Source organism: Monodon monoceros, unplaced genomic scaffold (assembly GCF_005190385.1).
Source record: "Monodon monoceros isolate NGI ecotype Baffin Bay Population unplaced genomic scaffold, NGI_Narwhal_1 Super_Scaffold_6, whole genome shotgun sequence".
Classification (NCBI taxonomy): Eukaryota; Metazoa; Chordata; class Mammalia; order Artiodactyla; family Monodontidae; genus Monodon; species Monodon monoceros.
Window position 1 is genome coordinate 3,134,074 of NW_021703783.1, and position 22,277 is coordinate 3,156,350.

Sequence of the window (22,277 nt, forward strand, 5' to 3'; positions counted from 1 at the left end):
GTGTGTCCAGAGGCCGCTAGTCCGGAAGGGTGTTGAGTGGACAGGACGACGGGACAAACGAGTGCACACGTGACTCGGGCACTCAAGTCTCAATAGGGTGCCTGACTCCAGATCTCTTGAGAGTCCTGCGTGCCACTGTCACCAGGCATCTGTCCCCGAGGAAGGGGACGAGTGCCGTGTTTGCAAGCCTGGGGGCTTCTCTTGGGAGCCCCTTATCGGCAGGCGTTCCAGAGGCTGGAGGTCCTTGCAGCGCTCGCGGGGACGCCGTGCTGCCTGGCTCTAGGCAGGCACCCTTCCCAGGCCCAGGCCCTGGCCTCGCCCTCCAGCTGAGCCCCTGCCCGGTCTGTCTCTCGACGCAGCTGGCCGCGCACACTGGGCTCTGCTGACTCTGTGCTTTTGTCTCCTCAGTTTTGGCAAGGAGCTTTGCCGGGCCACGCCGGAACGTCCCACGAGTGAGTATGGCCACCGTGCTGCCCCGTTGCTCCCTGGGCTGTGCTTGAGCCCGTGAACTCGTGCCGCTGACCCAGGCCTGAGGGTGGGAGAGCCGCAGTCTGGGGTCAGCCTTTCCGGATGGCCCTGCGCTTACGGATGAGGCTCTCCTGCTCTCGGGCACCCTGGGGTGGCGTTTGCTGAAGCCCCAGTCTATCCGGGGCGTAGCAGAACCCGAGCTCAGGACCCCGAGGGGAGCAGGCTAGGAACCAGCCCTCTGGCTGGCCTGGGAGGGAGGGAGGAGGGGTGGGTTTTCCAAACAGACCCGCTGCTTCTGTGGGTCGGCCAGAATCCCGAGGGAGCGGGAGGCCAGAGCCACTGACCACCCGGGCCTGCCTCACTGAAGACAGCGTTGGAGCCTGACCGAGGCTCTAGGGCTGCCACCTGCCCCCAGGCCCATGTGTCCTCTCTCGTCTCCCACAGTGTGAAACCTTTCTCTCAGCAAACCTACACTGTCCAGCCGTCACTGCCTCTGCCAGGTGGGTCAGCAGGCTCTGCCTCCCTTGTGCATCACACCCCTGTGGTTCCTGCTCCGGGTCCCAGGCCCTGACTGCTAGACGCCCCTAGCAGTCCCCTTAGATGCTGCCCTGGCACGTGCTTTCACCGTGCACCCCAGCTCCCAGCTCCACCTCGATCCTCTTCCAGGAGCCAAGCCCCCTGTGCCCCCAGGGCTGTCTGTCCTCCCCAAGCCCCTCCCCAGCGAGGCTCAAGGCTGGCAGGGTGCGCACAGCTCAAGGGGCAGTGCCTGCGCCCTGGGGTGGCCACTCCACCTGCATGTGTGCCCTGTCCTGCTTGGCTTCTGGGATGGCTTCCCTCTGTGACACTGTAATCCTCTCCTTCAAGACGGGGGTCCAGCAGAGCATGGCTTTCCAGCCCGGAGCCCCTGGTTAGCAGAGGGAAGGCTCCTGGCATGAGCCAGATGGAGGTCCAGCTGGGCAGCACGGAGCTCCCGCCTTCCCCGCTCACGTGACCCGCTCTGTCCCTGCCTCTTTCTCAGGAAGGTCCCTCCACCTTCCGCTCTGCAGGGCGAGATAGGATCCTCACCCTCACCCTCCTTTCCTGGCTTGGGAATGGCTCCTGCCTGCCCGGTGGCCTGGCTTTTCCTGCTCTGAGAGCGGGCCCTGCCACCCTCCTTAGGTTCCTGACGGTTGCTTGGGGGCCTTCCACCCCCTCTAGTCCGTGCTCTCCCCTCACGGCGCCCCCACCCCGTCTGCAGTCACATCCCCGCTCTTACCCTCTGTAACTCACCTGTCATCTTTTTTTTTTTTTTTAATATTTATTTATTTGGCTGTGTCGGGTCTTAGTTGTGGTGCGAGGGCTTAGTTGCCCCGCAGCGTGTGGGATCTTAGTTCCCCGACCAGGGATCGAACCCGCGTCCCCTGCATTGGAAGGTGGATTCTTAACCACTGGACCGCCAGGGAAGTCCATCCATCATCTTTTTAAAGCATCAATCTCACCGTGCTGCTTCCAGCTTAGAATCTGTTAGTGGCTCCGTGGTGCCTTCAGGACACAATCTAAGCTTAACTGTCACTCTCTGTGCCCTGGGCAGCGTCTGGGGCTGGTGTCTGTGTCTGTCTTCTGTGTGTCGGGTCACATCCGGTGTGCACGCCGCGCTTGAACAAATGAACGAGTGATTCGGCTCACCCGTCAAATGCCAGCCGGTGTGCCCAGCATGGTCCTCCGCCCGCCCCCCGCCGTCCCTTGTCTCTTTCCTCCCCGGGCTTCTGACGTACCTGCCTCACTGCCCTCTTGTCCCGTCCGCCACCAAGCCCCGGGGTCTTGCTCCCTCCGTGTCCCTCCTGTGTCCCCTTCTCTTCACTCCACTGCCCTCTTCATTTTCCCACTTGGGAAGAACCCACAAGGCCTGCGCCTCTCGTCCACCTTGCCCCAGCCCAGTCCTTCCCCCACTCGGAACAGGATCTTCAGAAACGCACAGCCGGTCGCTCCTCCGCCCCGCCTAAAATCCTCCTATCGCCCTCCTGAGCTCAGGCTGAATCCTGGACCCCTTACCTAGCAGCCAGGGCCCGTCTCTTCAGCCTCGTTTCCAGCCCCGACACAAACCCGCCCTCCCCGCCACATCTGCCAGACGGAGCCTCCGAGCTCACGGTGCATCTCGCGGCCCCGTGCCCTCTGCCTGGAGCCCCCTTCCCCTGTCTGCACCTGCTGCCTCCCACTCTTACCCCGTAACCTTTTTCAGCATCACCTTCAGGTGGCCTTTTCTGACACTCTTCAAGGTGGACTAGGGGGCCCCCTCCCCCGCTGTGCTGGGCACCTTCCTGTCTGTTTTCCTCACGTTCATTGCTTCACCTACTCGCCAGCCAGCAGCCAGTCCCCCTTGAACGCAGTTCCGTGCAGGGGCCCGAGGGGACTGAGCTGTTCCAGGCTGAGCTCCCCGCCAGGGCTGCCCCCGGACCGCTGGCCAGTTCTCTGCCTGCCCACCCCCTCCCCGGCTGGGAGACCCCGTTAAGGCAGACAGCAGGTCCCCCAGCCAGTCTGGGGGCTTGGCGGAGGGTGCGGCAGGGAGGCCCTGTGGACCGGCTCCCATGTGCCTTCCACTGTGCGCAGGGTTCGAGTCTCCCGCAGGAGCCTCCCCGTCGCCCTCCGCGCCCCCAGCACCCCCGTGGCAGGGCCGCAGTGTGGCCAGCCCCAAGCTCTGGATGCTGGAGTTCTCTGCCTTCCTGGAGCGGCAGCAAGACCCCGAAACGGTAGGTCCTGGCCTCCCTCTGGCCGCTCTCCCGCCTGGTGCTCATTCCTGGGGCGGCGGCTCCCCTGCTTCCCCCAGCTCCTCTTCCTCTGGCTCTGGCTTTCTCGCCCTGCTCTCTGCCCCACTCCACCTTGGGGCCGAGCTTAGGGTCCTTGTTGCTTTCCATCCCCCCTTATCCTTCCATCCTCTCCCTCCCCGCTTCCTTCTCACTGGACCTTCCCTCTGTCCCTTGCTCTGTTTCTGCTCCCCACCCCAAGCCCTCGCTCGGTTCCTGTGCCCCATCCCGGTGCCCCAAGGCTCTGTCCCTTCCCTGCTCCCACCGTGTCCACCTTCTTCCCGGTCCGGCCACCTCTCCATCTGAAGGCACTGGTCCCAGTCCTGCCCGCAGGCCCTGTGGCTCTGAGGAGTCTCCTGTCTGCCCCGTGTCCTCGGGGACACCAGCAGGAGCAGCAGCCCACCCCCATCCCGCCCCCTTCAGTGTCTCCGTCCTGGGTGACCGGCGTCACCTGCAAAGTTCAGAGGAGCACCTGGCCAGGTGGACAGGATGCCAGAGTCGGGGGGTCTTCACTGACCATTTCACTTTGAAATGTTCAAGCTTATGGTTTAGATGAGGAGCCCAGCGTGGACCACGAAAGAAGCGGCTCTTCTTTAGCTGCAGCAAGGGACCACAGCCGCCGCTTCCGGGGGGAAGCACCCCCGTATGGGCCGCTGGTCTTCCATCACAGACGAGATCACGGGGGTCCAGAGATAGAAAATGAGTCGCCTAAGGGTGTTGGCGACAGAGTCAAGACTCAGTACAAATAGCAACCAGAATGTGCCGAGCACCTGCTGGGGGTCACCCTGCCCCAGGTGCTGGACACCTGTCGACTCTGCTTTACACTCAGCCCTTCTACCGGCTCCGTTTTACCAGAGGGGAAACTGAGGCCCCCGCCGTGGCGTCCCTGCTCTGGGCCACTGGCCGGGCTCCGAGCCCCGGTCTGTCTGTTCTGTCTGCCCCGCCACCCCCATGGCCCCTCAGAACAGTTCTTCTCTGTCCACAGTACAATAAGCACCTGTTCGTGCACATCGGCCAGTCGAGCCCCAGCTACAGCGACCCCTACCTCGAAGCCGTGGACATCCGCCAGATTTACGACAAGTTCCCTGAGAGGAAGGGTGGTCTCAAGGAGCTCTTTGAACGGGGACCCTCCAATGCCTTTTTCCTCGTGAAGTTCTGGGTAAGCCTTGGATGACCTCCTCCTTCCCACCCCAGCACGTCGATGACCGCAGGGAGAAAGGAGGAGGGGTGGGCCTTGGCGGTGGTGGGACCTGGGACATGCAGGACAAGAGCGAAGGGCCAGCACAGAGCGGCCCTCTGGTGCCGGGAGCTCAGACCAGATGGGGCCATTGGTGCCGCAGAGCAAGGCCCGCTCCTGATGGCGGGTGATGGTCACGCCTGGGCAGAAGTGCGGCCTCAAGGGGTCTGTAGTACCAGAGAGGACCTACAGGAGACCTGAGGGGTAGTCACCCAAGGCTTTCAATGCCAAGGTTTCCGGGCCCGCAGCGGGGCAGCCGTTGGGCTGGGTGGGGCTTGGAGAAGTGGACGGTAGGCTTAGGCTGGGTCATCCCCAAAGAAACACCGAGCTTCTCCAAGAGCTCAGCCTGTAGCTCGGCCTCCGCCGCCCTCCCCAGCTCACCCCTGCATGGGTGCTGTGTGGGTAGAGCCTCCTTCTTTTGAAACCTCCTCCAAGACCAGGAGGCATAGGACCTCTTCCAGGGGCCCAGCACCCACAGAAAAGGGATGCCGGGAAGAGGGACAGGGCAGGAGAAGCCAGCGGGAGGAAGTGCAGGAAATCCTTCTGGCTGGTGATCAGAGCCTCCGAATCGTCTCAGAGCCCGGAAGCTGGGCCTTTATTTGGTCTCGGACCACTTTGATAACCTGAAAGCTGTGCTTTTCCTAGAAGTGGGCATATTCACACGAAAGTGTACATGCAGTTCCAGGTGGCTTACTGGTCCCTGGCTAGGAGCTCTTAGCCTAGCCCTCATCCGCAACCGAATCTGTGGGGCTGGCTGTCTACAGAAAAGGCAGGAACCGGAGACCCAGGGCCCGGATCCCAAAGAGGCTCAGTGTTTGCCCTTGCAGGACAGCTTGCTCTGCGAGCCGATGGAGGTTGGCCCTGGGCCTTCAGGGATGGGCAGAGTTAGGCGGAAAAGGGGAAGGGCCTCCAGGGGGGCTAGTCATGGGTAAACGTGTAAGAGAGGGAACCGCGGAAAGTAAAACGGGAGAGGTGAGTCTGATCCTGGAAGGTCCTGATCCTACAAAGGTCTGGATTTGATTCTCTGCTGGGATGAAAAATAGGTAATAGTTTCTTTTACTGTATCTTATTTTTAAATCAGTGCACGTTCATAGTTATTAATACCAAAAGGCTTACAACTGAAAACCGTCAGGTTGTCGTCTGCCTCCTCCCAACCCCAAGCCCAATCCCGAGAGGCAATCACTGTCAAATGTCCCTGTTTATTCTGGGTTTTATCTCCCTAGTTCTAAGTATCTGCTTATATTGCTCCACTTTGATATCGCGACTCTGTGTTGTGTATTTATGGTAGAAAAACACTGGCTATATTATAGCACTTTTCCCCTCATCGTCCCAGTGAGTTTTATAATTTAGTCAAAGCAATAAAGGGTTTAGACTTTGTGACAATGTAGATTGACCACCAGAGTGTGTGATAATTACATGTCATTTCTTGTGCAACTTTTTGTTTTCTCCTAAAAATAAATGGCCCTTTCGCTTGCACATTTCTAAAAAACCTACGATTAAAATTTTACAAATTGTTCTATCATAACCAACATATAAAATTAAAAAAAACTGTTTTTCACGCAGTGCTCAGGCCTGTCAGAGAATTTATCCTTTGTCCCTTTCTCCTTCTGGATGCCCCTGTTCTGCTCCAGTTTGAACCGGTTTTCCTCCAGGCCTGCTCAACAGCTGTCCCGAGACCTCTGTTTACTGCTCCTCTGTTTTGAATCTACAGTTTCCTAGATCTCATATTTCTCTCTTTTTTGGTGTTCCCCCCTCATTTTGCTGGAATACATTCTCTAGTCCCTTCCTAAGAAAAGGTGCATGGTAGATAAATGTTCTAAGTCTACCTGTTTGAAATGTCATTTCTTTTCAGTACTTGATTCATAGTTTGGGTACAGAATCTCCATCGTAAATGATTTTCCCTAGAAGTGGTTTTCAAGAATCATTTTTTGGTTGCTCCGATGTCTTATGAGAGTCCGGTAGTATTCTAATTCTCTGTTCTTTGTTATGTAACTCTGTTGTTTTTAGCCTCTAGGAGTTTTGCGTTTCCTCTCTGTTCCCTACGTTAAATTTCACATTGATGATCTTTGGGATCTGTGTTGTTTTTCTTCCTATTTTTGAGCCAGGTACTTGGTAGGCAGTGAGATGAGAGTCTCTCAGTTCGGTAACTTTACTTATATTATTTCTTCTTCTTTGTTTTCTCTGTGTTCTTTTCCAGGAACCCCTGTTAGTCTGATGTTGGATATCCTGGACCTATCCTCTCTGATTTTTACCATTTATTTATTTTCCAATTCATTTTCTTAGAGACTTTCTTAACTTTATCTTCTAATTTAAGAGTGAATCTGAGTGAATATTCCATAAAACCCAAAGTAACATTGGCATGAATGAATAGTTCTTCTTTCATGTAAAGTAAGTCTGGAGATAGAGTGTCCAGGTCTGGTCCAGCAGCTCCGTGAAATTACCAGAGACCCTACTCTTCTCTATCTGCCATCCTCAGTGTGTGGCTTCTGTCCTTAAGGTCAAGGCTGCTGGGGTTCCAGCCATCACATCCATTTTTCAGGCATCAGGAAGGGGGAAAGCCAACTTAGTTCCCTTTAAGGAGCCTTCCTGGAAGTCCCACACAATTCTTAATTAGTTGTCTGTTTGCATGTAGCTGCAAAGGAGCCAGAGAAATGTACTCTTTTCGTTGAGTAAGTTGCCATTCTGAATAAAATCAGGGTTCTGTTACTACAGAAAATGAACGACGCTTTCAATTGTTGGTGTGTCATAGTTTAACTGATGGCATTTTTTTCTTAATTGTTTGTAAAATCTTGGTGCGTTGTACATTTAGTGGTGAAATAGATTAACGGAATATGGTGGCATTCTCTGCCCACCCCCACCCCGCCCCTTGTATCGAATATTTAATTTTGACCATGACGTTTTTAATTTTTAAGAGCTCCTTCTTCTTCTTTGATTCCATCCTGATCTTGTTTCACGGCTATTCTTTTAAGTTTTCTTCTGCTCCCTTTGTTTCCTTTTAGTCCCTTTTTCTGTCTGGGTCTTTGTCTTTCAAGTTGGAGGATTTTCTCAAATGTCTATAATTCTTGGCCAGGGTTTTTGGTCCTCATTTTTTTGACAGCGTTATTGCTGTGTAACTCACTTACCGTATAATTCACCGACTTAACGTGTACAATTCGGTATTTTTAGTATATTCACAGAGTTCTGCAACCAGGTAATTTTAGAACATTTTCATCACCCCCAAACCCATTAGCTATCACCTCCACCCCCAGCCTTAGGCAACCCTAAGCTGCTTTCTGTCTTTATAGCAGTTTTAGATATTTCACATAAATGGAATCTTACAATATGTAGCCTTTTGTGACTGGCTTCTTTCACTTAATGTTAAGTTTTTAAGGTTTAGTCATATTCTAGCACATATCAGGACTTCATTCCTTTTTATGGTTGAGTAATAGCCCACTGTCTGGATAGACCACATTTTGTGTATCCATTCATCCGTCAGTGATGGGCATTTGGGTTGTTTCCACCTTTGGGCCATCGTGAATAATGCTGCTATGAACTTAATATACAAGTCTTTGTGTGGACATAGCTTTTCATTTCTCTTGGGTAGATACTTAGGCATGGAATTGCTGGATCATATGCACTATTTATTTATTTATTTTTGGCTGTGTTGGGTCTTCGTTGTTGCGCGGGCTTTCTCTAGTTGCGGCGAGTGGGGGCTACTCTTTGTGGTGCGTGGGCTTCTCATTGCTGTGGCTTCTCTTGTTGCAGAGCACAGGCTCTAAGCATGTGGGCTTCAGTAGTTGTGGCTTGCGGGCTCTAGAGCGCAGGCTCAGTAGCTGTGTTGCACGGGCTTAATTGCTCTGCGGCATGTGGGATCTTCCCGGACCAGGGCTTGAACCTGTGCCCCCGGCATTGGCAGGCAGATTCTTAACCGCTGAGCCACCAGGCAAGTCCCCTCTTTTTGCATTCTTGACAGTGTCCTTTGAAGCACAACCTTTTCCATTTTGATGAAGTCCAGTGTATCCTTCCTTTTGTTATTCGGGCCTTTTGTCCATGTCCAGTGACTGGGAACTCTGTGGACAAGGTGTGGGCCTTGTTACCTGCTGGGCTTCTCTTTCAGGTGGTCGGGGTTGGGGAACCAGCTGCTTTATCGAGGACGCTAGTAAATGTCAGCATATTTACTGGACCTTTTCCTTTCCTGAAGTGGTTCAGTTTCTCCAAAGAAGACTCCTACTGTCCCCCCACCCCTTGGCAGGGACAAACGAACATTCTAGCAGTGGGGCAGGGAGAGGGCTAGGGGAGCAGACCGTTTCTTAGACAGCGTTCACCTCATACCCTGGCTCCCACCCCCTCTCCTGACATGCCTGGGGGCCCAAAGACCTGACACCCTCCTGTTTAATTTCTTCTCCTGATGTGTGAAGAGTGGGGGCCCGGAGGCCTGACCACCCAGTGTACAGCCTTTCAGCCGGTTCCTTGTGTCATATCCTGTGCCTCCCTGGCCATCACTGTCCTGGCCCCTGTCGTCCTGAGTGGTGCTGACTTCTCATCCGTCACCCCTCTGAGGGCACTTTCAGGCTGTAACTCTTCTTGCGTCCGTTTCCCCGCAGAAGCCATCCTAGCTTAGATCAGCTGTCAGTCCCCTGGAATTTGTTGAATTCTCCTGTCCGTTTGGTCTTTCCTCCGTTTCTTCGTGTGTGTGTGGTACAACGCATTAAAAGAAGGTCTTTGTGCTCATCCTGCTGGCTCTCTGGACGGGGAAATGTGAACTTGTACGGTCAGTCTCCTTTTTTTTTTTTTGCGGTACACGGGCCTCTCACTGTTGTGGCCTCTCCCGTTGCGGAGCACAGGCTCCGGACGCGCAGGCTTAGCGGCCATGGCTTACGGGGCCCAGCCGCTCCGTGGCATGTGGGATCCTCCCGGACCGGGGCATGAACCCACGTCCCCTGCATCGGCAGGCGGACTCTCAACCACTGCGCCACCAGGGAAGCCCCAGTCTCCCATTTTAACCAGAGGTCCACGAGGGCCACCGCTAATGGATCGGTAGCAGTTGTTTGGTGCGCTGGGTTGAGGAAGATCTGGAGGGAGCCCTTCCTGGATTGACTGGTAATGTCTGCCATGGGTGCAGCAGGGGAGGGTAGTGTGCATTTCCTACATGTTTACCATCCCGTTGTTTAGGTAATGAGGAGTCCTTGAAGGTTGTTGAATGGGGCATGGCCAGAGCTGTGCTTGGTTACATGCATTAGCCATCCAGACTGACAGCTGCAATACAGGCCGAGAAAAAGACCTCAGCCTCCTTAGGGCCACAGTGGAGAGGCTGGCTTTAGAGTCTGATGTACGAGGCAGGATGCCAGGCTCCCTTTTCTCAGGAAGGGCTTAAACCATCTCATTTCCCTTTTTCTTCTCCCTCTTCTCCCTTCCAGCCCTGAGCATGGGAGTTGGAACCAAGTGGCTTGGTTGTCAGCAGCCAACTAACACGGGCACCATCCGGCCAGCGGTGGCGACTCCCACCTCCTGCGTGTGTCCAGGGAGGTTTCTGGCCTTTCCTTAGGAGAGCCTACGCCCTCTGTCGCCCACTCCTTCCCCCACCCCCCAAGCCTGTCCAGGCTCAGTCTTGACTCGGAAGTACGCCCTTGGCTCAGCTACCCCGAGGGTTCAATTTAAGGTGACCCCTGACCAGGGAGGCCTGGCTGGCAGGAGGCGTATGGGAACACCACCCTGGTCGTGGCAGATAGCATACGGGGGTGACAGTATTCTGTATTCTTCTAGCCACCATCCAAATGAGAGCCATCCTAGGCCCCCATTTCACAGATGGGGAGACTGAGGCATGGAGTAAGCAAGGGTCTGGCTCTGAGACCCCCAGCCTGGGCAAGCCTTGCTCCTGTAGTCCTTGTGATGCACACGCCGAGGCAGATCAAGGCAGTCGGCGGCAGGTCACCCCAGGCACTGTTCATAGCCTGACTTGTACTAGCACGTTTCATCCTTGCCACACCTCTGAAGGGAGGTACAGCTGACAGCCTCGTTCCGTACAGGGGAAGGTGAGGCACAGAGAGGTGAAAGAATGTGCCGGGCAGCCCAGTTCGCAGTGACAGAAGCAGGATCAGTGCCAGCCAGCCCCGCTCTGGGAGTGTGCTCGGAACTGTCACCCCACACCATCCTGCCTTGCCGGGTGGCTGGGGTCCCCCGTGCGGCCCCGTGCTCCCCCTGCTCCTGGTGGAGAAGGCTCTGGGTAGCCTAAAAAAGGGCCCTGCGCCCCTGAGGAAGGGCAGCTAGTGGGGGCAGGGAGAGAGCAGTCTCAGCTGTGCATTCAGTGTCGAGCCGGGCACTGGGGCTTCTTGGGGCTTCTAGAGCCCAGGCTTCCCTTCCAGGAGATGGGCAGGGGTGTCCTGCCTAGAGATCAGAGCTGGCAGGTGGAAAGGAGGACCAGAGGATCCTTCTCCTACCTGGCTCGCGGCCCTTGTCCTCTCCTTCCTCCTGAGTCTGGGGAGGCTGGAGGTGGGGGTGAGGGGAGGAGAGAAGGTGGAGACGGTGGTGCTGGGCAGCGTGATTGGGCAGGTTCCACGCCAGGCCGCTGTGCTCCGTCCACAGGCTGCGCACACAGCCCGTGCCGTGCGGACCCGATAGGAGCTTGCGTTCCGAGTGGGAGAATCAGAGCAGGTCTCGCCTGCTCTGTGTGGGAGGGGGTGGGCTGCCAGTGAGCCCTCCCAGCGTGTCAGGAGAGCGAGGCAGGCAGCAGAGGGCCCAGCTGGAGAGCTGTGTCCCGAGGGAGTCTCGGCTCCTGTGGGCCCTGTTTCTCCACCTGAAAAGTCAGTACTTTGTTCCGGAGGGCCTGCGAGGGGCTTGTGTCCTAGGACCCTGATGAGTGGGGTCGGCTGGGGGTGGGAGGGTGGGCACGTGGGCGGCCAGGGCACCTTGGCTGTCATCCGGTCCCTCTCCTTCTGCGTGGGGAAGGTAGAGGCGCCAGGGAAGGACAGACCTGGGATGTGGGAGAGGAAGGTCTCCTGCGTGCTAACCACGGGACCTGGGGTCCTCCCAGGCAGCCCCGGCGCCCTAGCCGTCTGGAACCCTCTTCTCCTGTGCCCTGGCCTGTAGCTGGTGTGAGACTGACCACACAATTAGGAAGGGATGCTGCCAGGAGAGGACAGTGTCACCACACACACCCCTCGCCCTGCCCCAAAGCCTGGCGATTTTCTCGTCCGGCCCCAGGCCCCGGGCACGCAGGCTGTGGAGTGGGTCAGAGCCCGCTTGGAGTGGGAGGAGGACTTTGATGTCCCAGCTCGGCCTCCTGTCCCCCTCCTGCCGATGGTACTGTTCTCTTTGGTGGGGATGGGTAGTAAGTGGCCGGCTCGTGGGCCGCCGGGACTCATCGGTTCCAGCTGGCGGTGGCTTTGGGGGCAGGAGGGGTTGGGTGTCAGGCTGTGCTCCGTGGATGTGAGATGCAGGGGCTGAGAAGCTCCCAACTCCCCCAGGACATGTGAGACCAGCAGAGGCCACCTCTGTCCTTAGTCAGTGGGAGAGGGGACTCTTACACACTGATGGCCGTGAACTCCAGTCTGCAGATTGAAAATGCCGGGCAGAGCTGGGCCGAGGCCGGACAGGGAGGACAGTACCCCAGACCTTCCTCCGTCGAAGGGCCCTGACATTTCTCCCAGGCACATACCAGCCCATAACAATGAATCTGAGCCCCCTGGCCCCCAGGCCCGGCTGTCCCGGCTCATCTGTCAGCCACCCGATCCGCTGCACCTGTTCCAGGCCCAGCCTGTGAGCTGCCACTGCACCGTAGCTATGAATAGGGTGGAGGGCAGGGGGCTGTGGGGGCACTCTCAGGGTAACGTGGGGGGCAGCTTTGCTCTCAGGCTGAGAAGGCAGAGACGCTGAGCGTGTGCGGGGAGGTCCTCAGATTGGGGGGTACGCGGTGGGGCTGCAGGAGGTGGTGGGTTGTAATTAGGATGGCACCAAGGATGGTGAGGTGCTGTGGGGTGTGCGCTTTTCGCTGGCCGGGGTCCCCTGGGACCAAGCACTGGGACCATAGGGTAGGTTCTAGGGCAGACATTGGACCGCCAACGTCTGAGCCAGATGAGGCGTCTGAGACTTTCATCTCTGCCCCATGTCCTTCTCTCTCTCTCTCTCTCTCAAGCACCAGCTCACCTGTTCTACCTGCTCCCCCAAAAGTCACACACACTCCATGAGAGCAGAGACAACACTGCAGCCTCTTTGGGCGCCCCCTGTCCTGGCCATGCTGGGCCAGGCAGGATAAATGGGCAACGGAGTGACTGGAAGGACCAGGCGAGTGGGAGGCGATGCCAGAAGCCCCTGGAGTGTCTTTGAGCCGGGGCGGGGCTCCGAGGACTGGCAGGGGTGCAGGGGGTGGAGGTCCTCCTTGTGAGCACAGGACTGCTTCACACCCAGAGCAGCCGAGAGGGGAGAGTTTCAACAGCCCCGTGCCACTATGTGGAAGGCACACCGCGTGCTGGGCCTGAGCCCTGGGAGAGCTTGGTTCCCGCCTCAAGTGTGCTTACCATCTGGAAGGGGCAAGGCCAGGCCCTGCCAGCACAGGGTGGTGACGGGCACGTCCCATCCCCGCGGGGTGCTGGGCAGCTGCTACCTTGTGCGCTGGGGAGAGCCTGGAGGGGCCATGCCAGCCCTGCCCGAGCCCGGTGCACAGTGCACGGATTCACATTTCTTCATTAACAGTTAGGTGATTGTTTTCATATCTATTAGGAGAAACAGAATCCCTGATGTCACCGATATGACTGCTTAGAATAAGAATGAGTTGATTTGAAAGAAACCGTTAGGGATGGAGTGGGGCGTGTGGTGAGTGCTACGTGAATAGCATCAATCAGGAGGAGGATGGCGGTGGCTGCATCCGGGAGACATCAGTTCACGTCCTGGCCTCGCCCCCTCATCCGGGCGCCTGCCCTCCCCAGGAGCGGGGCTCCCTGCCAGCTCTTTTCCAGGCACGGTCCACGCTCCTGCCCTGCGCTCATGTATCTCAAGCACACACGAACTGTCCCCCAGGCCTTTTTTGTCCGACGAACTGGGTCTCCGAGGAGAAGCGTGTGACTCAGTAGAGAGAACAGGAGACAGAGAGCTGGTGCTGTCCCCGGGGCCGGCGTCACAGCAGCAATTAATTCCCAGCCCACCGCAGGCCCCTGGGCGCCCCCTGCCCTGCTCCACGCCCACCACAGATGCGGGAGACTGCTGCTCATTTTGGAGTTTGGTTTTCTCCTTTTCTTTTTTTTGGCCATGCCGTGCAGCTTGCGGGATCTTTGTTCCCCAACCAGGGATTGAACCCAGGCCCCCAGCAGTGCAAGTGCAAAGTCCTAACCCCTGGGCAGCCAGGGAAGTCCCTGTAATTCATTTTCTTCTTTCTTCCTAACGGCCCCATGAAAGCCCTTGTTGGGCACACTGAAATGTATGCCATCTAGGTCAACATGGAAACAGCCTTTATTTTCATCATAAAGGTAACACATCCTCGGGGCTTCCCTGGTGGTGCAGTGGTTGAGAGTCTGCCTGCCAATGCAGGGGACGCGGGTTCGTGCCCCGAGCCGGGAAGATCCCACATGCCGCGGAGCGGCTGGGCCCGTGAGCCATGGCCGCTGAGCCTGCGCGTCTGGAGCCTGTGCTCCGCAACGGGAGAGGCCACAACAGTGAGAGGCCCACGTACAGCAAAAAAACAAAAAAAAGTAACACATCCTCGTTCTGCTTTATGACCTGCTTTTTTCTTTCTTTCTGCTCAACATTATGTTGTAGTCAGTTCACAATAGTAAATACAGGTCCCTGTCGACACGGTGTGTGGCTCTATAACATTTCTGCTGTGCCCAAGACAGTTGCCCCCCTGCCAGTCTAGAGGGTCTTCTTGCTCTTGGAAAACTTCTTTCCCCAAAGGAGAGAAAAGTAATGACTTTGATGGCCAGGGGCAGAACAGCCCGGGGCCCGGCTCTGAATCCTGCTGGAAACTTCCCAGGGTTCTGGGGCTCCCTGTAACTTTGTGCAGAAGAGTCCTTGGGGTCAGAATCCTTATCGCGGTCAGGAGCTCCCCTGCGTTTGTGGGGCTGCACTCTGGGTCCTGCTGGGCAGTGATCTGGGACGAGTTGTGTGGATGGGAGGAGAGGCTTCCCCCTAAGAATAAGCCTTTTGTGATGTTTGCACACTGCTTGAGTCTGAAGCTGCTCTGTTAGCACCTCAAATGGGGTGACTTGCTGTGGAGCCCAGGTTCCGGGGTGGGGACCCCTCAATGGTTGGGGGCTTCGCCGAGGCACCGAACAGCCTCACCCAGCGTCTCTCGGCTGGGTGGGAGAAGCAGCAGAGTTGGAGCCTGAGGACCCAGGGCCCGTGACTCATCCACTCTGTGGCCTTGGGCAAGGCCCGCGGTCGGGGAGCCTGAGATCAAACTGAGGCCCCCGTCCTGCCTTGTCCCCCTCGCAGGGAGTGGGTGTGAAGTCATGAGTCTTATTACCCACCTTTTCTTGGGGGGGCAACTTCAAATCGCCCCAACACGCAGCAGGAGGCGTCCTGGACCCTGCCATCAGGCACGAAGCTGATCAGAGGCCCGGGGGCTCCCACGCCGGGCTGGGGAGGGGTTCCCTTTGGCAAACGGGCTCGATGAGAGGGTGCTAACCAGACTTCTGTCGGGCATAGAGCTCTCAGAGCAATTGCAGAGGAACCCAGCGGAAGGAGGCCGGTGTTGGGGCAGAACAGAGATGCAGAAGGTCAAGGGTGGCCGGGCTCGCGGTGCCCCAGAGATGGCGGGAGGCCAGGCCCCCAGAGCCACTGCTGAAGGGACACTGGCAGGGCCCTAATGTTCTAGAGACCGATTTGGGGCCCCGTCTGCTGGGCTGTTGGTACCCGGTGGGCAGCAGGGCCGGGAGCTGATGCAGGCCCAGGTTCTTGCCATTGTTTGGGGCACACGGCCTGACTTTACACCAGGCCTGCGTGTGGATGGATGAGGCAGCTTTCCGAGGTCCTGCGTCCACGTTTTTTCTGAGCCCCCTGATGGCGTCCTGGCCCTGGGGCCTGGGCTGTGGCCCCAGAGGCCTCCTCGGTGCTGCCCCCAACAGGGCCCCTCTGAGTTACCGCCCCTCCTTGGTCTCCCCTTGTCTCCCTCCAGGCAGACCTCAACACCAACATCGAGGATGAGGGCAGCTCCTTCTATGGGGTGTCCAGCCAGTACGAGAGTCCTGAGAACATGACCATCACCTGCTCCACCAAGGTCTGCTCCTTTGGCAAGCAGGTGGTGGAGAAACTGGAGGTGAGCATGCGCCACTGCTCGCCCGCCTGGGCGCCAGACCGTCGCGCCCTTGCGGCCCGGGCTTCTCACCTCTGTGCCCAGATATGTCTGAATGAATGCAGTCTGACCCTCGCCGTGCCTCTTCATTGACAACCCACCTCCCGTCCAACACAAGCAGAGCACCTGCCCCCCCTCCCCATCCTGGTGGGCCTCACCTGTTGCCCGTCAGGTCACGGGGAGCCGTTCCAGCACCCCAGAGCTGAGCTCCCCTACAGCTCTTAACCCACGACCCCGCGGGTGGTTCCGGGCAGCAGCGGTCTCTGAGAAGCTCTTCGAGTTAGTTATTTCCAGTGAAATTTTAATTTTGAGATCGTTGTGGATCCACGTGCAATGGTAATCCCTTCCCTAGTTACCCCGATGGCAGCATCTTACATACCTAGAGTGGACCATTAGTAACCTGGCTGTTGACACCGACGTAGCCCACCAACCCGAGTCAGTTGCCGTCCGTTTACACACACTCACTTGTGTGCATGCCTGTGTGTATGCGCCCAGATGTGTAGCTACACATACGTGACGGTTCCGTGGCCACAAGGTCCCTGTGGCCCGTCCCCCATGTGCGGCCGGGATTGAGCTGTCATTCCGTCTTCGTCTCCACGTCTTGAAGCTCCTTCCTCCGATACCCGGTGTCTGGGTCATGGGGGGCAGGGGGTGCTCTGTCTCGAGGGCTCCCTGGGCTCTGCCCGTCCTTCCCACTTAAGGCCGGTTGGGTTGTGGAGCTTCCTCACGGGGCTGGCCAGGCTGGCTGCGGGCGGCGGCCTCCTAAGCCCCACTGTCCCCGGGCCCCGCAGACCGAGTACGCGCGCTACGAGAACGGCCACTACTCCTACCGCATCCACCGCTCGCCACTCTGCGAGTACATGATCAACTTCATCCACAAGCTGAAGCACCTGCCCGAGAAGTACATGATGAACAGCGTGCTAGAGAACTTCACCATCCTGCAGGTGTGTGTGTGCAGGGGTGTGCGCAGGGGTGAGGGTGAGAGTGGGCGGTGGGCAGAGAAGGTGGCATGCTGTCTCCTGGGCCCCGACCCCCTCCTCCCCTCACCCCTGCAGGTGGTCACCAACAGAGACACGCAGGAGACGCTGCTGTGCGTCGCGTACGTCTTCGAGGTGTCGGCCAGCGAGCACGGGGCTCAGCACCACATCTACCGGCTGGTGAAGGAATAAGAGACCGGGGAGCAGGGAGGGGGGCAAGACATCATGTGCGCAGGGACGTGGGGTGGGGACCCGCGGGGGCAGCCCCCACAAAGCGCCAAGAGAGTTGAGGTCATGACTCTTCTACCCAGGAACATGAACCCACAGTGCCTAAGCCCAATAAACGCAAGATCTGGGCACCTTCAGAGGCCCCGTCTGGCTGTGGGAGCCTCGGGAGGGGCTGAGGGAGCGGGGGCTGGCTGGGAAGCGGGCCGGAAGCAGCCCCGGGGTGCGGTCCTGAAGCCAAGGCCCCCATGGACTCAGCCAGGAACGTCCAGATGCTGAAGCTCAAGATGGGTCAGCCCCTGCGCTGCACTGGAGCCGCTGCCGGCCACGCTGGGAGGCCTGAGGGGGGCGTGGGTCCTTGGCCACCTGGGAGTGACGGATGCATCCGCCCTGGCCACCTCTGCTGCTGCTGCCCCAGGACAGCCGACAGGGAGGCGCGGCCCAGTCCTGGGGGGGTGGGTTTCAGGTGTGGAGTTGACTGAACTCTCGGGAGGCTGGAAGTGGACGCGGTCAGAGCTCTTTAGGTGGTTTTCATCAGGCCACGCTGGCTGCCTGGGGGGGTCAGGGGAGCCCGAGACAGCGAGGGTGGGAGTGCAGTGGTGCAGCCAGCTTTTGAGTGTGGCCGGTGAGGCCGGAGTCACGCGGCCTCCTCTGTGGTGGTGAAGGCCAAGACAGTTGGTCAGAGGTCTGCGGTGGACCAGTGGTTTCTGAGACCACGCAGTCTGCATGGTCTGTGGGTCTCACCGCAAACCCCTCCCAGCCAAGAAGCCTGCCGGGTGCCGCCTTGGAGCAGCCCAGGCCGTCCACGCCCTCCTTAAGTCCACTCCCTACCTAAAGGTCAGGTTCTGTGCCCCCCTCCCCGCTGCGCCTGGAGGGGACCCGCCGAGGGATTTCCCTGGTCTGTTTCTCCTGGCAACTGGCCTCGGTCCTCGTGTTCCCTGCTGCCCGAGCTGTCTCAGCGTGAGTGTCCTTCCTCCCTGTAAAGGGGGATGGGCACAGTGAGGAGGAAAGATCATGTCGGTAAAGGGCCTGGTGCAAGATGCACCAAATACAGTAAACATTATTATCATCACCTTATCCCTGCCCTCGGGGCGCTCGGGGCCTGGCTCTTTGCTGCCATCTAGCGGCCATTTGGTATCACCTTCTCTAGTGGGGAACCACAATTCCAGGAGCCTGGGGCCGAAGGGGAACAAGATTCAACCTGCAGGTGGTGTGTGTGCCCAGCACTCAGGGAGATGTATGGGGATAAGAAGCGAGTAAGACGACGTTGAGGAGGTGTTACGGAGCAGTTAGGAGCAAGGGCTCTGGAGTCAGGCTGCTAGGATTGGAATCCTGGTGCTCAGCTACAGACTAGCTGTGTGGCCTTGGGGCAAGCTACCTAATTTCACTGTGCCTCAGTTTCCCCGTCTGTAAAATGGGTATAACAACAGTACCTACCTCGTGTATGCAGAGTGCCTAGCACGGTGCCGAGCACACAAGCGTGTTCGATACATATGCGTTATTATTCATAGCATCTGACTCCTTGCAACCTGAGAAGTCAACCTGGAAAACTCTTAAGTGGGGTGAGCGGTCCTCAGAGCAGCTGGAGTTCAGAGGCGGGAGGGGGCAGGGCGTGGAAGGTTCGGGGATGAGGGGGAAATTGAGAGGGGCTGCCCCTTGAAAGAGGGGCAACGTCTAGGTAAGCAGCCTGTGGACGGCCGCTAGGCTCCATGCCAAGTTGTGTGACCCTCGTGCGTGCGGGGACCCAGCTCTCCCTTGTGGATGATGTGATGTGGAGGGGGCCTTGGGGTCCCCGAGAAGCACTCACACGTCCTCCTCTGGTTAGTGTCTGCTAAGGCTCTCCCGCCCTACCCCCTCCCAGCCCCTGTTTCCGGTGCTGTCAGAATAAGGGGAGCTCGTGACGCCTGCCCTCCCAGCACGACTGAACCTTCCAGCAAGGGCTTGAGAAGCGTGTGTGAGCAGCCTCTGGGCCCCGGGACGGATGCACAAACTAGGTCCCTCGTTTTGTATTGTGGGTGAGGGCTGCCAGTGCAGCTGTCGGGTCCACGTGTTGGCTGTGAGTCTTCCCTTCTCTTTAGGAACTGACCTCAGTAGCCTAAGGGACAGTAACCTACTTAGAGCTGGAAAGTCCAAACCGGTCAGCCACGGAGAGCACAGATGCAGGCGCCTCTCCCCGCGGTGTCGTGCAGACCACGACCCTCGGGGCCCGCAAATGGGAGACCCGACCCGGCCCCGCCTCTCCTGCAGCCTCATCTGACACCCCCCTGCGCCCCTCCCCGCCTTTCGGCTCTGGCACCGCATGTCCCCTGGCTGGCAGGCCCTGGAGAACTGTCACTCATTCTTCAAGAGCCAGCGTGGAGCCACGTCTTCTCCCGCAGAAGGGCCGGTTGCTCCTGTCCTGGCGTGGAGAAAGCGTTCCATTCACAACCCGTCAGAGCACCTGCCACGCGTCCCTGGACAGAGGGCCTGTGTCACCTCTTCCATCCTCACCCAGGGGTGCTGTGCTCTCCCCATTTTAAAGATGAGGAAAGTGGGGTCTGGAGAGGCCGGCTAACTTGCTTGAGGCTGAATGCATTTATTCACGCGCTTAACACACGTTTATTTAACTTCTGCTTCGTGCCAGGCGCGGGACGTACTGATGGCCGAGACAGACGGGGTCCCTGGGAGCTTGCGTTTTACTGAGGAGGGAAGACAAAGTGAGCGGGTGAAGGACGTGCAGACTGACGGGTGCTGACAGGAGGAGAGGGCGCCGAGGCCGCGGCCTGGGGGGCGGGCGTGACGCGTGTCCTGGGGACAGCGAGGGAAGCCACATCAGGAACCCAGAGATGCAGGCCCAGATCCGGCCCAGGCCCTGCCCCCACGCTCGGGAAGGGCTTCGGCTTTTTCTGCGTGTGATGGGAGGTCCTGGAAGTGTCTTAAGCAAGGGAGTAAGACTGTCGGGTCTGGTTTTTGGGAAACACCACTGGGTGGCCGTGGACCACAGAGCAGTGCGCGTCCTTGTTTCTGAGTCAGCCTCGCCCCCTGGACTCAGCATCTGGCTGGGGAGACTGTAGCTGCCCTGCTCTGCCACTTCCTGTAACCTGGACCCACGTCTGGAACACAGCAGGTGCCTGATGGACGTTTGAAGGGTGCCCGTGTGCAGGGTGTGTGACCCATGCCTTTTGGGCCTGGGAGGGGTGGTGGGTGGGTGTCCCCGAGCCTGCGGGATAGGACTCCGCTGAGATCTGCAGCAGCCAGCAGGCGGGGACGTGGAAACAGGATGGGTGCCCGACCTGTGGGGTCCGATGGCCCAGCAGACAGCGCCCCAGTGACCACCAATGACCTTCCATAGGGTGGGTGACCTTCTGCATGCGGCAGGAGTTTGGGAGGCGCGTGTGACGCGGCCCTGCCCTTCTGGGACCGGAGCCGGGCTGAGGAGCGCGGGGCTGTGTGTGCCAGCTTGGGGCCCCTGCTCCCTGGCCCGCCCACGGGGCTCGGAGGGCAGTGGGGTGGAGCAGGGCCCGGGTGTCCCTTGTTAGCAGGGGTGGCGACAGCAGGGAGCCCCACAGGGACCGGGCCACCAGTGCACACCTGGGCTGCACCTGCCTGGAGGAGGGACTCGAGCTGGAGCAGGGGCGGGCTTGATTTTCCCCCTCATCCCAGAGGTCACCGGGTTTGACCCCTTCTGACATTACTGCCCAAGACAGGAATCGAGAAGATAACTCTGGATAAGTTGTCCTTGAGAACGGAAGCCAGGCTGCTCCAGGACTGAGTTGGCTTCTTACAAGTCGTGTGACCTTGGGCGAGTGACTTACCCTCCGGGAACCTTTGTAACCTCGTGTGTGAAATGGGAATAAAGTGGGCTGACTGTGGGGAGGAAGAAGGTGACCGCACCTGTGAGGGGGCAGGTCCACACCTGTGAGGGGCGGGCCCACACCTGTGAGGGGAGGGGTCCACACCTGTGAGGGAGCGGGTCCACACCTGGCCCGCGGGGCGCAGCGGGGCAGCGAGTCAGGCGAAGAGGACCATCCCACCCCGCCACGGACGTTCACGTGTTCACACAGCACTCACACACGCTGAATACACACACACACACTTAGGCACACACACACACACCCCTACGCACTATATACACCTACACACACTCATACACTCACCACATACCTACTCACTGTATACACACATACATACACGTGCACCACACGTACCTACACGTACAGTGTATACACACACATGCTTATACACATTCACACAGTCATCACGTACACACATGCGTATACCACACACCTACACACACTCACCACATAGACACAGACGTATACACACACACACACACACACACACACACACGCTCATCGTTAGAGAGGCAAAAGCTCTGCTTCGATGCCCCTTGAAAGGCAGAGAGGAGGCCTCGGGGCTCCGGGTCGGGCAGACTTTCCTCCTCACTTTGGGGTCAGAAACAGGGGAGCAGGTGTTCTTCACTGAGAAAATAACTCTCGAAAGGGAGGGCCAAGCCACTCTGAATAAGAAACTGTCCAGAATTTGGTTTTTGTGTTACTTCGTGAGACAGGACGGGTGTGGTGGGCACGCACCTTCGCGGAAGGCTGGAGCCCAGCGGGAGAAAACCGTGTCTCTGAGCTCATGGATGTCTGATTCAACTTTAAGTTTTTTGTATTCTGCTCTGTAAACCCCCTTTGTCTCCACACCTTCAGTAAAGGCTGCTCCACACACAAAGGCCTTTGTGCGAGTGATTTCTTTGTGTGGAAATGAAGGAGTCCCAGGCGCTGTTGATGGAGCACAAAGCAGCCCCTGCAGAGCCGTCCAGTCTGGACCAGGCCACGGGGAGCAGCATCTCAGAGCCGCCCACCAGCTGACGGCCCCTCCCGAGAGGACAGGACAAGGGGCCGCGCTCGGGGTGACGTCCCAGCCAGTCCGAGCCCTTGGGAGGACGTGCCTTGGCTGCCGTCCGAGCCAGTCAGTCGCCTCCCACCTCCTGCGAGGCTCCGGGTTCTGTGAGCACCGCAGTTTCAGACGCGGAGTGTTAGGTGCTTAATAAGGAACAACTGGACCCAACACCCCTGGATTTGAATAGCCACCAAAGCAGGATGTCCAGGCCGTGCCTGGCAGGATGTGGTCCCTACTTTGGCCTCCTAGGAACTTGATTTTAGCCCTTGACCCGGGAGTGAGTGGGCCCACGGCACTGGCTAGCCAGAATCAGAACTGCGAGCTGCAGCGGACTGATGGGCCCAAACCCACTTTACCAGTTCACCTGAGCAGCGCTGCTCCCGGGACCCGGGACCCAGGGCACGTGTGTCAGCACCTGCCCTCCTCCTGGGGGCCCTTCCTCTCCA

General features: G+C 58.2%; 1 protein-coding gene across 2 annotated transcripts in view; it reads left to right on the plus strand.

Moving 5' to 3' along the window:
* The window catches only part of TEAD4 (TEA domain transcription factor 4), a 45,633-nt gene extending 27,098 nt beyond the window's left edge, over positions 1–18,535 (plus strand). Inside the window, exons 6-12 of one of the 2 annotated variants that reach the window (XM_029206580.1) lie at positions 409–452; positions 913–968; positions 3,055–3,194; positions 4,234–4,407; positions 15,569–15,709; positions 16,537–16,689; positions 16,801–17,091. In XM_029206580.1, the coding sequence (XP_029062413.1) occupies positions 409–452; positions 913–968; positions 3,055–3,194; positions 4,234–4,407; positions 15,569–15,709; positions 16,537–16,689; positions 16,801–16,914 (822 nt within the window). In that variant the 3' untranslated portion in view covers positions 16,915–17,091. Of the gene's footprint in view, positions 1–408; positions 453–912; positions 969–3,054; positions 3,195–4,233; positions 4,408–15,568; positions 15,710–16,536; positions 16,690–16,800 lie in introns of both variants that reach the window. The other variant, XM_029206581.1, reaches the window with a different exon arrangement.
* Positions 18,536–22,277: the final 3,742 nt, after the last annotated feature.